The 11,858-nt window shown below is 37.9% G+C and overlaps 1 protein-coding gene across 2 annotated transcripts; it reads left to right on the plus strand.

Moving 5' to 3' along the window:
* Nucleotides 3,918–6,283, plus strand: LOC107609158 (bifunctional phosphatase IMPL2, chloroplastic). 2 transcript variants are annotated; one of them, XM_016311006.2, is made up of 9 exons: nt 3,918–4,246; nt 4,633–4,787; nt 4,864–4,942; nt 5,022–5,116; nt 5,194–5,243; nt 5,350–5,541; nt 5,614–5,703; nt 5,784–5,895; nt 5,979–6,283. In XM_016311006.2, the coding sequence occupies exons 1-9, from the start codon at nt 4,083–4,085 to the stop codon at nt 6,047–6,049; spliced, it is 1,008 nt and encodes a 335-aa protein (XP_016166492.1). In that variant the 5' UTR covers nt 3,918–4,082; the 3' UTR covers nt 6,050–6,283. The 2 variants fall into 2 exon arrangements, with proteins under 2 accessions (XP_016166492.1, XP_020961607.1); XM_021105948.1 differs by having other exon boundaries at nt 3,921–4,246; nt 4,639–4,787.

Consider the following 11,858-nt stretch of genomic DNA (forward strand, 5'->3'; position numbering starts at 1 on the left):
AAAAATATATTTTATTATTAAAACTGTTTAATAGTCTAAATATTGTTAAACCATCTAACTTTTTGTTGACTAACAATAAGAGATTGTCTAGAGCTAAATAGATTATTTCTTCAGTAAATATGTGACCATTAAAAATTAATTATTATTTACATAATCCCTGATACTCTCGAGCAATATATTTTTTTTTTGTCTATCAAACTTAAGCCAGAGAACATGTTTTATTTATTTTGGATATAGGACCAAATTCGTTTCTGAAAGATTATTTATTTTTTAAATTAAATAAATTTTTTAAAAATTTTAAATTAATTGCATTAATTTTTTTTATTATTTTTTATTAAAATTGCTAAAATTTATTAATGTGGTACCTTAATTAATACTATAACAAATATATAGGAATATTAATTAACTATTAACATAATAAATTTATCAAATTATATTAAATTAAAATTTAATTGAAAAAAATTGAGGTATTAGAATTTCTCAATTTGAGATTAATTTGGTCTGATTTCATAAACTTATCATGTTAGCCGTCAATTAGAACTACTAAGTGTATATTGTGGTGTCATTTAATGTGTTATATCAATAAATTTTGAAGTCGTTAGCAACAAAAGTGACAAAAAGACTAAAGTGACTAATTTAAAATTTTTTATTAACAAATTTAATTAAAAAAATATTTCGAAGACTAATTTAAAGAATGAATGATGTTTAGAAGACTAATTTAACCATTTATTTTTTTTTTCAAAGAAATTGTTCAATGTTTTTGGCATAGAAATTGTTGAGTGTTTTTGGGTAAAATAAATTGAAAATTTTTTATAGAGGAGTGCTTGCATAGGATTCGATGGTCCCATAACGTTTGGACCATTAAATGGTCCCATAACAAAATATGTTTTTTTAAGTTTTTTAATAATTGCTAAATAGTCATTTTTTAATTTTAATTACAAATTAACCCCATATATTTTATTTAATTATAAAAACTATTTTTTCTTTTATAAATTATTATTTTATGAATCAACTATTATGTTTATTAACAATAAAAAACAAAAACAATAACGAATTAGATCTTCCATTGATCATAATAAAGCTTTTGGCCATTCCAATAGATTAAAAGTTTATATTTGATCCGTGACATTCGTCCAGGGGCTGTGAAATCGTGTTTCATTGAAAACCAATTGATTGGATTATCAAAATAATCGATTGAATTATAACTTAATCGATTGGATTACAGTTTATCAAAAAATAATCGATTGAAAATTGCAAGGCAGCATGGTTTTCGCATAAATCAATCGATTGCTCATAGTATTTCAATCGATTGAACGATGAATAACATGTGAATTTTTTATAATTCAATCGATTATTTATATCTTCCAATCAATTGAATGCTTCAAAATAACCTGAGGTTCACAATTCAATAAATTGTTTTTGTTACTCAATCGATTGAATTCATCAAAATAATATGAAAGGTGCTTGCAAGCTACCGTGAGTATCCAAGACGCAATGTTGGAGACAGATCCCCGTTTTGGTCCCGAGTTGCCATCAGAGCACACTACGGTGATTCCCTTGCTGAAAGCATGGTATGCACCAATGGCGATACCATCTTCAAAGTAGTCAACGGGATCCCCTCCAAGAGAGAGGGAAAGAATGTCCACACCATCATGTATAGCCATGTCGAAAGCCGCCATGATATCAGCATCAAAGCACTCACCGCCGTCAACTCGCGGCCAACAAACCTTGTAAGAAGCCACTCGAGCTTTAGGAGAGCCGCCTTCCGCGGTTCCATTGCCAAAGCCGAAGACGTTAGCGCCGGGGACAAAGTTTCCACCTAATGTTGATAGTGTGTGTGATCCATGACCTTCATAATCTCGTACCGTGTTAAGAGTACCGTTCTTCAGTACACTTGGCCCTGCATATGCAGCATACCCTTTGTTGAAGTACCTTGCTCCTATCAGCTTCCTGTAATCAGGATATGATTAAATTTCTGTTACTGTTTTACGTGTTTGCATAATTTTTTTAAGATTTCTAGTACTGTTCTTTATAGAGAGAATAAAATGAGAGAGTGAATAAACATTAAACAGTATCAATAAAAAGCGAGAAAGAAAGAAGTTAAAATCTCACTTGTTGCAATGAAAGTCAGGACTACCACCGTCACAAGATCCCTTCCATCTTGAAGGAATGGGACCTATGCCCTCATCTCTAAAACTAGGAGATTCTGGCCATACACCTACATGTAAATTTTAATCAAACTTTCATGAAAAGCACGTACAATAATGAAAGAAATCACAGCGCATAAACTATTGGAGAAAAACACTATTATATGTAACAGTATAGTACTTGCTAGTTAATACGGTTTATTGAATTCGAAAGGAGAAACATGATGGGTAATGGATGATTTGTATGTCACAAATATTTGAAGGGTCCACGACAATGTGATTTACACGGCTGCATAACAAGACAAGATCATACTTTTCACAGAATGGATTGTGATTGCACATTTTTTTGTCTCTATTGTTTTTAAAAACAGCGAGATTGCCATGGAACAAGGACAGATAATAGAGTATACGATACTTTTACTAGTCACTTTTGAAATTGATGTGCTACAAGGAAATAAAAGAGAATTATGGCAGAAAGATGTAAAATTTATAGGTGTCAAAATTCCCAATTATGGTATCTTCACCAAATCTAGCTTTGCTAAACACTGAAGCAGGGCTAATCACCCCCACTTTGCTTCTCCATTAACATAAACTCCCACGTACGTGTAATGTGTAACTTCCTTCCTTTGTTCAAGAACACCAACACAACCTTTGGATGTTCTACGTAAAAAATCACAGTAATTTTGGTAAGATTAGAATTTAAATCTTTTTCTATTCACTATCAACCACTTTGATCTTACTTGCAATTTCAGCAGCCTCTTCATCTCGGAGCATTGCAGCAAAGTCATTGATATGCCTTGTGTAAGAATAAATCATTGCTTCCATATTGTTTTGGTAAATTCAATGGATTGAGTAACAAAAACAATGGATTGAATTGTGAATCTCAGATTGTTTTGAAGCATTCAATCGATTGGAAGATATAAACAATCGATTGAATTATAAAAAATCCACATGTTATTCATCGTCCAATCGATTGAAATACTATGACCAATTGATTGATTTATGCGAAAACTATGCTGTCTTGCAATTTTCAATGGATTGTTTTGTGATAAACTATAATCCAATCGATTGAGTTATAATTCAATCGATTGTTTTTCAATGAAACACGATTTCACAACCCTGGAATGCCCAAAAATTTTATTACGATCAATGGAATATCTAATTCGTTATTGTTTTTGTTTTTGATTGTTAATAAACATAATAGTTGATTCATAAAATAATAATTTATAAAAGAAAAAATAGTTTTTATAATTAAATAAAATATATGGGGTTAATTTGTAATTAAAATTAGAAAAAAACTATTTAGCAGTTATTAAAAAAACTTAAAAAACATATTTTGTTCTGAGATCCAAACGTTCTCGGACCATCGAATCTAGTGCCATGTCACTTAAGAGAAAATCAAACTTATCAATGTTTGATTGCTTCAAGCAGTCTGTGTTGTGACTTTGTTGCTGCCCTAGATCCTAAACAAATATCTATTTTTAAAATTCAATTTGGTCAGATATTTAGTATTAATTATTTTCTTTTCACTAATAACTCTATTACATAAAGAGAAAATAATATATATTATTACTAATAGCTCTATTAAACGAAGAAGACAACATGCATTGGACATAACTTTCCTCTTTCTTAAATTAAAATTCTAGTGAGCCTTGCGTAAATAGGGCAAAAAACCATATTGAGCCAGAGCAAGAAACTTGTAACCAAAATGCGCCAAATCCAATTTCGTTTCAGTAATGAGCCAAAGTGTATTTTAATACAATTGGAGGGGGTTTCGGACTTTCGGCAATCACGTTATTTAACTGTACAAGCTATGCAAGAACCGGCTGCGGTGGAGCTTCCCAGACGGTGGAGCCTTCTGTTCTTAATGATATGAATTACAACAGAAGAATCACTAGATTTTGAAATCCCCTTTCCCACGCCAAGTCCAGACTGATGAGGTCTGCCGTTAGTGCGTCGCAAATACCAACCTTTTTGGCAAAACCAGTAACCCATCTTCCATCAGAATCCCTAAGAACTGCTGGTCATGGACAATCCTTCGCAGCGCCGTCGGCGTTGAGCTTATGCCACTTTACCGGTGGCGGGCTTCAGGCTATACGGTTAGTTCTGTTTGCTGAGAATTAAAATCAGCTTCAAGTGTGTCTGTTGAGAATTAAAGATGTTAGCTAGTAGCAACTGGGATTAAAAGAATTTTTTATTTTTAAGATAGAGTAGATACATTGCAAAATTTTCAAGAATAATATAAAGTAGATTTAGCATTTGAGAGGGGTGGTTGAAGACGCTGTTGTGTTGGGGCCCACTTTAACCTGAAAAGCAAATATTGAGCGCTTTACATGGTCTTTACATGCTAGTGGCATGCTTTGGTGGTTGTGTTAGAATACACCCGTGAGGCTGAGTGTGAGAGTTGGTGATGAAGCACCAAGGTTTTCCGCACTATATTCCCAATCCCACAATCTCACTCTAATTTTAATTTTGCATCTTACAGACCCAGAGCCAGAGCCATGGCGGCGTCCACTCCCAACGCGCCTCCCCACCTGAACCTCTTTGCCGACGTGGCCAACAAAGTTGCCGATGCTGCCGGAGTGGTCATCCGTCAGTATTTCAGGAGTAAATTTGACATTATTCAGAAAGACGACCTCAGTATGCCTCCCTCCAACCTTCCAATGCTTTTCATTTTCTCTCTGTTTGTGAATTGGAATTGTCGTTCTTGCATCAGGTCCAGTAACAATTGCAGATCAATCCGCCGAGGAGGCCATGGTTTCCATCATATTAGACAATTTCCCTTCTCATGCTATGTGAGTCGAGTCTTAACTCCACCTTTTACCCTTTGTTGCCTTTTGCATTCACTCACTTGTGGCATATTGAGAATTGCAGTTATGGAGAGGAAAAGGGGTGGAGGTGTACACAAGACACTGCTGACTATGTCTGGGTCCTGGATCCTATTGATGGCACAAAGAGCTTCATCACTGGTAACTGCTATCATTATTCATTGCCTCTCACTCGTTAAATATTTCATCCATTCATTTTGACTCTGCCTCTGCCTCAGGAAAACCCCTGTTTGGAACTCTGATTGCTCTTCTGCACAACGGTACACCAGTATGCACGCCACTCTTTAATCACTCACTCCTTTACATTTGATGAATCAATGTATTGTGATTGGCATTATCATCAACCATATCTTGTTTTCTTTCCTTTTGGTTAGATCCTTGGCATCATTGATCAACCTGTCCTGAGAGAAAGATGGGTCGGGATGACCGGAGAGACGACTACACTCAATGGAAAACATGTGTCCACACGCGCTTGCTCCAACCTCTCTCAAGCATACCTATATACCACAAGCCCGCATCTCTTCAGCGGAGATGCAGAGGACGCATTCTTCCGTGTTAGGGACAAGGTAGGTCTGTTGCGTTATTACTTGGATTCCCTTTCTTTCCCAAGATGAATATTCTTAATTTGCATTCTGCAGGTTAAGATTCCATTATATGGTTGTGACTGCTATGCATATGCTCTTTTGTCTTCTGGCTTTGTGGATCTTGTTGTTGAGTCCGGTCTCAAGGTACTATATTTTCTCAACTCTGCCTCCACATTCAAACTAGATTGTTACATACCTATCTTTGCTGATCTTTTGTGTTTCAGCCATACGATTTTCTTGCATTGATACCTGTTATTGAAGGAGCTGGAGGTGTCATAACTGATTGGAAAGGACAAAAGCTTCATTGGGAAGCTTCTCCACTTTCAACTGCAACAAGTATGTCCTTGTTTATTTCAGTTGCTTCCTCCTACTCCTAGTCCTGTTATCAACTTGAGGTTTTCGTGAACTGCATGTCACAGGTTTTAATGTCGTGGCGGCTGGTGACAAACACATCCATCAACAGACAATAGATTCATTGCAGTGGAAGTGACAATGGGGATTCTTCAGAATTCAGATGTTGTTAATGCTGTGTTGTGGTATCAGTTGTTGACCATTATTTAACTAATAAAGTTCAAAAGCGGTTACTCTAATTGATTGGATGAGCTACAAATGCTCATGATTTTTCCAACACCTTTAAAATGTAGTTGAACCAACCATGCTGAACAACGTAAGTTCCGTGTTTTTCCCATGTTAAATCAATCTCGTAATGATAATTTTGTGATGATCGAAAAGTGAAGTATGTTACATACTCCATATAATTACATATCTAGGCCCATTGCTTGCTTTAACTATCACTAATAGGGATTTTTTCTCGAATAAAATAAAAAAATAGTTTGGGTGGGGCACGGCGAAATTTATAAAATTCATAAAGTTTGTCGTTCCATCGGCGAACATTAAATTCCTAAGTTCATAACATTAAATTCCTAAGTTCTTTTTTATGTTGGGGAGCACCATTTCTATTACACTATTGTTGTTAGTATGTGTTCTAAGGGTTACCTGAAACTGGGTCGAATTTGGGCCTGAACGTGAAATCCAAGCTCTTTGGAGAGGTGATTTCTGACTTAGCCTGGGTGGTACGGCCGTCGTCCGAGTTGTTGAAAAGAGATGGGGTGGTCCTTGCAAAATACTTTGATGCCTAAGTCAGCAAGGGTCTTAGCAGGTTTATAGTGTATTAGAATTTAAGTATATCTGAGAGTGTCAGTGTATTTATAGGTGATGAGTCAATAACCACCGTTGGAGTAGTTCCAATATTAATGGTAGATAACCGCCCCTTTATCAAGGGGTTGTTAAGATCTCTCTTCTGGAAGTGGGTGGGAGATATTAGGAGTTAGTTATAACTCCTTCATAGGGGAGTTATCACCTTGTAGTGTTCTATCCGACCTCTCAAGAGGTCGGTTATGTGGTAGTTGTCTTTTGGGCCTAACTTATGTTTTGGGCCAAGTATGAGCAGTGCCCCTACTTGAGTCCGATCTTTGCTTAAGTCGGATTCAAGTATGAATGAAGTCAAATCGGTGTCGAGAAGTAGAGTTATCACGTCGGGTTTTTCAGTGCTTCTGTTCTCAAGTCGGAAGCCCGACGTGATTTTTGAATGCCAACTGTTGCGTCTGTTGGTTTTCCTTTGTGACGCGTGGGGTGCCGTTACATGGGTAACCGTGTACGTTCTTTAAATGAGGGGAAGGACTCTTGACGGTTTTGCTCCTCGAATCTTATAAATACGTATTCCTTTTTCTCTCTTCTTTTTCGTTTCTTCTTCCTCTGTGCATTTCGTGCTTTTCTCTCTTCTTCCAGTTTTTTTTTCATTTTCTTTTCCTTTCCTGTGTTGGAGCTTCGTTTCTTCTCTGGAGAATTCTAAAGAACATTTACTTTTTCTTTGAAGGGAATCGTTCACTATTCTGCTGTGCCCCTATCTGCCTTTGGCTTCTTCGAGGAGAACAGAGGTTAGTTTTTATCTTCTAGTGCTTACCTAAAAGCCTTTATTTGAGTGTGGGATCATTGTTTGTTGAATCTTTGCTTGCTAGTAGTATTATGAACGTTATATTCGTTGCTTTTCTTTGTTAGTTTGCTTTTTGTTGTTGTGATGCTGCCATGGTCTTCTTTGTGTATCAAGATGCCTCTAAATGAGATTTGTTGTAACTTTCTTCAACATAATGTCATTTTCAAAGATACTCCCCCCGTATTTGTCGATTGCTTTGATCTGTAAAAAAAGGGGGTTTCCTTTGTTTCCAATTGGTAGTGACAATTTTTTTTTTCATAATGTAGGTATATTCTTCTATATGTCTCGTTCAACTGTCTCAAAAATGTCTTCAAGGGTCCTTGAGGATTTGTTGAAATGGGTAGACTCTTCGGTTCTTTGAGCAGTTCCTGTAGTAGATAATGTTTTCGTAGATGAATTTCGTAGACACCATAGGATTTGTAGTTTTAGGGACGATGAGGTGAAGTATGAGATAGTGGCTCCTAACCCAGAGGACCGAGTTTGCTTTAGCCGAGTTGACATATCGGAGCCCATTTTCTCTTCATGTATGATTGTCTTTTCACTTGTCTAGGGGTAGTTCTTCCCTTTTTCGACTTTGAAATTGAGGTCCTGTTTGATTGTAAAGTTGCTCCTTCCCAACTTCGTCTGAACTCATGGGGGTTTTTGAAAATCTATCAACTTGTTAGTCGTGACTTGATTTTCCGATTTTTCGATTTCTTTGAAGATCTTCTCTTCTTATTTCATCTTACAAAACCCTTCAGTTCCCTTTCAAATAAACAATAATGGATTTTCTTCCGGGCTATTCAAGGTCGGAAGGTATTCTCCATTTTTGATTATTCATTTCATGATTTCAAGAACTTCTTTTTTAAAGTCCGTGCTGTTAAGGGTCATCACCCTTTTTTCCTAAATGAAAATAATGAACCCTACTTCAATTATATTGGGTAGAGGCGGCTCCTGTTGGAAAATACAATCTAATAGATTTGGATGAGGTTTAGGAGGCCATAGTTGACTTTTTCTCAAAGGCATGGGGCGGGCTCCAAACCTTGATACAAAGAAGTTCCTCTTCGGAACGCCGAGTTATGTTCGTACCAAGCTAGGTAGTTTTTATTGCCATTTGTAAATAATTATTTTTTTATTTCGACTTGTCTCTTGATCCTTTCATGTTCTCGTGCAGAGAAAATGAAAAGTGGTTCTAAGGCTTATCAAAAAGTCTAGGAGGCTAAGAGGAATGCTCGAGCTCGAGCTACTCAGCTACAAGGAACTGGGAAATTGAATACTCCCTCCCCGACTAAGTCTGATTCGGGTACCTCCTCTCAAAATAAGTCGGTAAACCCTCTTCCTCCTCGTCATCCTCCTCCTGTTTCTACCCCTCCTGTTCCCCCCTTTTCGAAGCCGAGTTCTAAGAAGAGAAAGACTTCATAGTCTGGCGGCCCCAACATTTATGATACTAGGTTTGATGGTGTGAGATTTTGTCAGAAATACATCCTTCCTCATAGCTTCATTGCTATGGATGATGTTTCTATCAAAAACCACCTCCAGGTCTTGATCCGAGGTGGGATCCGAACAGTTGGGGTATGCTCTACCTTACTGAAAGAGTTAGAGAGGATTCCTCTGAATGTTACTCAGCATTTTTTGGAGATCTTACAAGTCGAGGTGGCTTCTCTTCAGGAGGCAAAAAAGGAGTTGGAGGGGGAGAAGTTGAAACTGGAGTCCGGTCTCTTTAAAACTCAGGAGAACGAGAAAAAATCTGCGGCCTCTTGTGCTATGGCCGAGGGGTTAATGAAGAAGGCCGAAGAGAACTATGTCCGAGTTTATGGGAAGAACTTGGATCTGAAGGAGGAGGTAAAGCGACTTAAACATGATTATGCCGACTTAGAGGAGTCGCTTGCTGAGGGGACGAAAGAGGTGTTTGAAAATTTGAAGAATCAAATTCGGGTTATTGCTCCCGACTTGGACTTGTCCCCTCTCAACCTAGACATGATCGTGGTTGATGGGAAGATTGTCCCTCCTCCCTGAGAAGGTGATGTTAGCGAATCTGACCTGAAGACTGCGGGGTAGCATCTGGTGGAGTCTCCTCCACCAGAGGCCGTTCTGTCGAGGAGGCAGTGCCGAGTTCTTCTCCTCAGCCAAAAGCCGTTCCAATCGAGGAGACTCTTCTGACTTCCTCTACTGAACCCGGTTCCTCTGCGGCTGACGATCAAAATCTAGTCTTTGGCCGTGTTTAGTGTTTTTATTAAAGCCCGGCTTGTGGGACCTTTTATAAAAATTTCTTATTTGTATGTTTTTTATGTACACTTTTGTGTACGTTTATTAACTCTGTTCCTTTTAAAGGATGTTAACTACTTTTTGGTTTTCGCATTTGCTATTACTCGTGGATATTGGTCCTTTTGATAGGATTTAACAACTTTTCCTTTTGATGTGGAGTTTGTTATAACTACCTTAAAAGGTTTATATATTTGAATTTCCTTTCGTGTTAGGATTTCAAGATAATTGTTTTCCATTGCGTAAATCGGACAACTCATCTGTTGTTGGGCTGTTATTATGACTTAGGTTATTTTTGCGATTCATTTTATGTTTCTCGAATACTTTTTGACTTGTAAGTCGTAAGTCGTAAGTCATGTTGACCGATCTTATATGATCGTCATTTACAACCTCTTTGCACCGACTTGTACCTCGTTACTTTATCTAGCCGACCATATAGGTCGGGCAACAGATTTACGCGCTTTTTCGAGCTTAAGTCGGTGTGTATCGTAGAAACAATAATGGAATTAAAAAAAGATGTTTTTATTAATGAAGAGTGAAATAAAAAATGCTTTTCTATTAAGGGTGATAACTTTCTTGCCCCTAGTCCCCGCTTTGATGCCTCGTTAAAATCCCCTCTAGGAAAATTCTTCTCGGGAAAAAACCATGAAGTCGGGAAAAAGAGTACATCAGGAAGTGAGGCGCGCTTCTAGCTATAATATCTTTTCAAGTTGCATGCGTGCCATAACCTTGGGAGCTTGGCTCCATTCAAGTCGGACACTTTGTAGTAGCATTTTTCCAAGACTTCAGTTATCTTGAAAGGTCGCTTCCACGTAGCAGCGAGCTTCCCTTCGCCCGACTTATTTACCCCAATGTCATTTCTTATCAGGACTAGGTCGCTTGTGGCGAAGTTTCTTCATATGGCCTTTTTATTGTATCTGGTTGCTTTAGCGCTGCTTTTCTTATCTAGGCTTATTCTCGAATTTCAGGGAGGAGTTCAAGCTCTTCTCTTTGGGCTTGGACATTCCCGACCTCGTCATAGAATCTTACTCTTGGACTTTGCTCGTTAACCTCGATAAGGATCATGGCTTCTATCCCATATGTAAGTCGGAAGAGTGTTTCCCCATTCGTGGAATGAGGAGTTGTTCGGTAAGCCCATAACACTTGCGGGAGTTCCTCTATCCAAGCTCCCTTTGCATCTTGCAACCCTTTCTTCAGTCTAGCTAATATAACTTTATTGGCTGCTTCGACTTGTCCATTAGCTTGGGGATGTTCCACTGATGTGAACTGATACTTGATCTTCATACTAGCTACTAAGCTCTTGAATGTAGAGTCGGTGAACTGAGTACCATTATCTACGGTAATAGAGTGAGGAACTCTGAACTGAGTAATGATATTCTTGTACAGGAACTTCCAACTTCTTTGAGCTGTGATAGTAGCTAGTTGTTCTACTTCTATCCATTTGGTGAAGTAATTCACTCCCACAATAAGGTACTTAACCTATTCAGGGGCTTGCAAAAAAGGTTCGAGTAGGTCCAACCCCCCATTTCGCAAAAGGCCATGGGGAGGTCACGCTAATGAGGTCTTCGGGGGAGCAATGTGGAAATTGGCATGCATCTGACAAGGTGGACATTTTCTGACAAAGTCGGTCATGTTGCTTTGCAAGGTCGGCCAGAAGAATCCGGCTCAGACCACTTTTCTAGCTAAGGACCAAGCTCCGAGATGGTTTCCACAGATGCCATTATGCACGTCTTCCAAGACTTCTTTGGTTCTGCAAGTCGGAACAAATTTTAACAAGGGTGTGGACACCCCTCTTCTGTAGAGGAAGTTTTGTACTAGAGAGTAGTTTTGTGCTTCCCTCCAAATTTTCTTGGCCTCCTTCTACTCCTCGGAAAGGATGTCAAATTTTAGATATTCGATAAAGGGAGTCATCCATCCGAGGTTTAAGCCAGAGACAGGTAGAATGTCCGACTTGTTATCCGACTTGATAATTGAGGGCTCTTTGAGAGTTTCTTGTATCAGACTTCTGTTATTTCCTCCTGATTTGGTACTTGCCAATTTAGAAAGAGCATCTGCCCTACTGTTA

This window comes from Arachis ipaensis, chromosome B07 (assembly GCF_000816755.2).
Source record: "Arachis ipaensis cultivar K30076 chromosome B07, Araip1.1, whole genome shotgun sequence".
Classification (NCBI taxonomy): domain Eukaryota; kingdom Viridiplantae; phylum Streptophyta; class Magnoliopsida; order Fabales; family Fabaceae; genus Arachis; species Arachis ipaensis.

What these genes read in the sequence shown, in the direction of transcription:
- LOC107609158 (XM_016311006.2), top strand. Translation starts at nt 4,083, where the DNA reads ATGAGGTCTGCCGTTAGTGCGTCGCAAATACCAACCTTTTTGGCAAAA. An exon ending in AATTTCCCTTCTCATGCTAT is followed by an intron (nt 4,943 to 5,021) that starts GTGAGTCGAGTC and finishes TGAGAATTGCAG; the next exon opens with TTATGGAGAGGAAAAGGGGT. An exon ending in TCTTCCGTGTTAGGGACAAG is followed by an intron (nt 5,542 to 5,613) that starts GTAGGTCTGTTG and finishes TGCATTCTGCAG; the next exon opens with GTTAAGATTCCATTATATGG.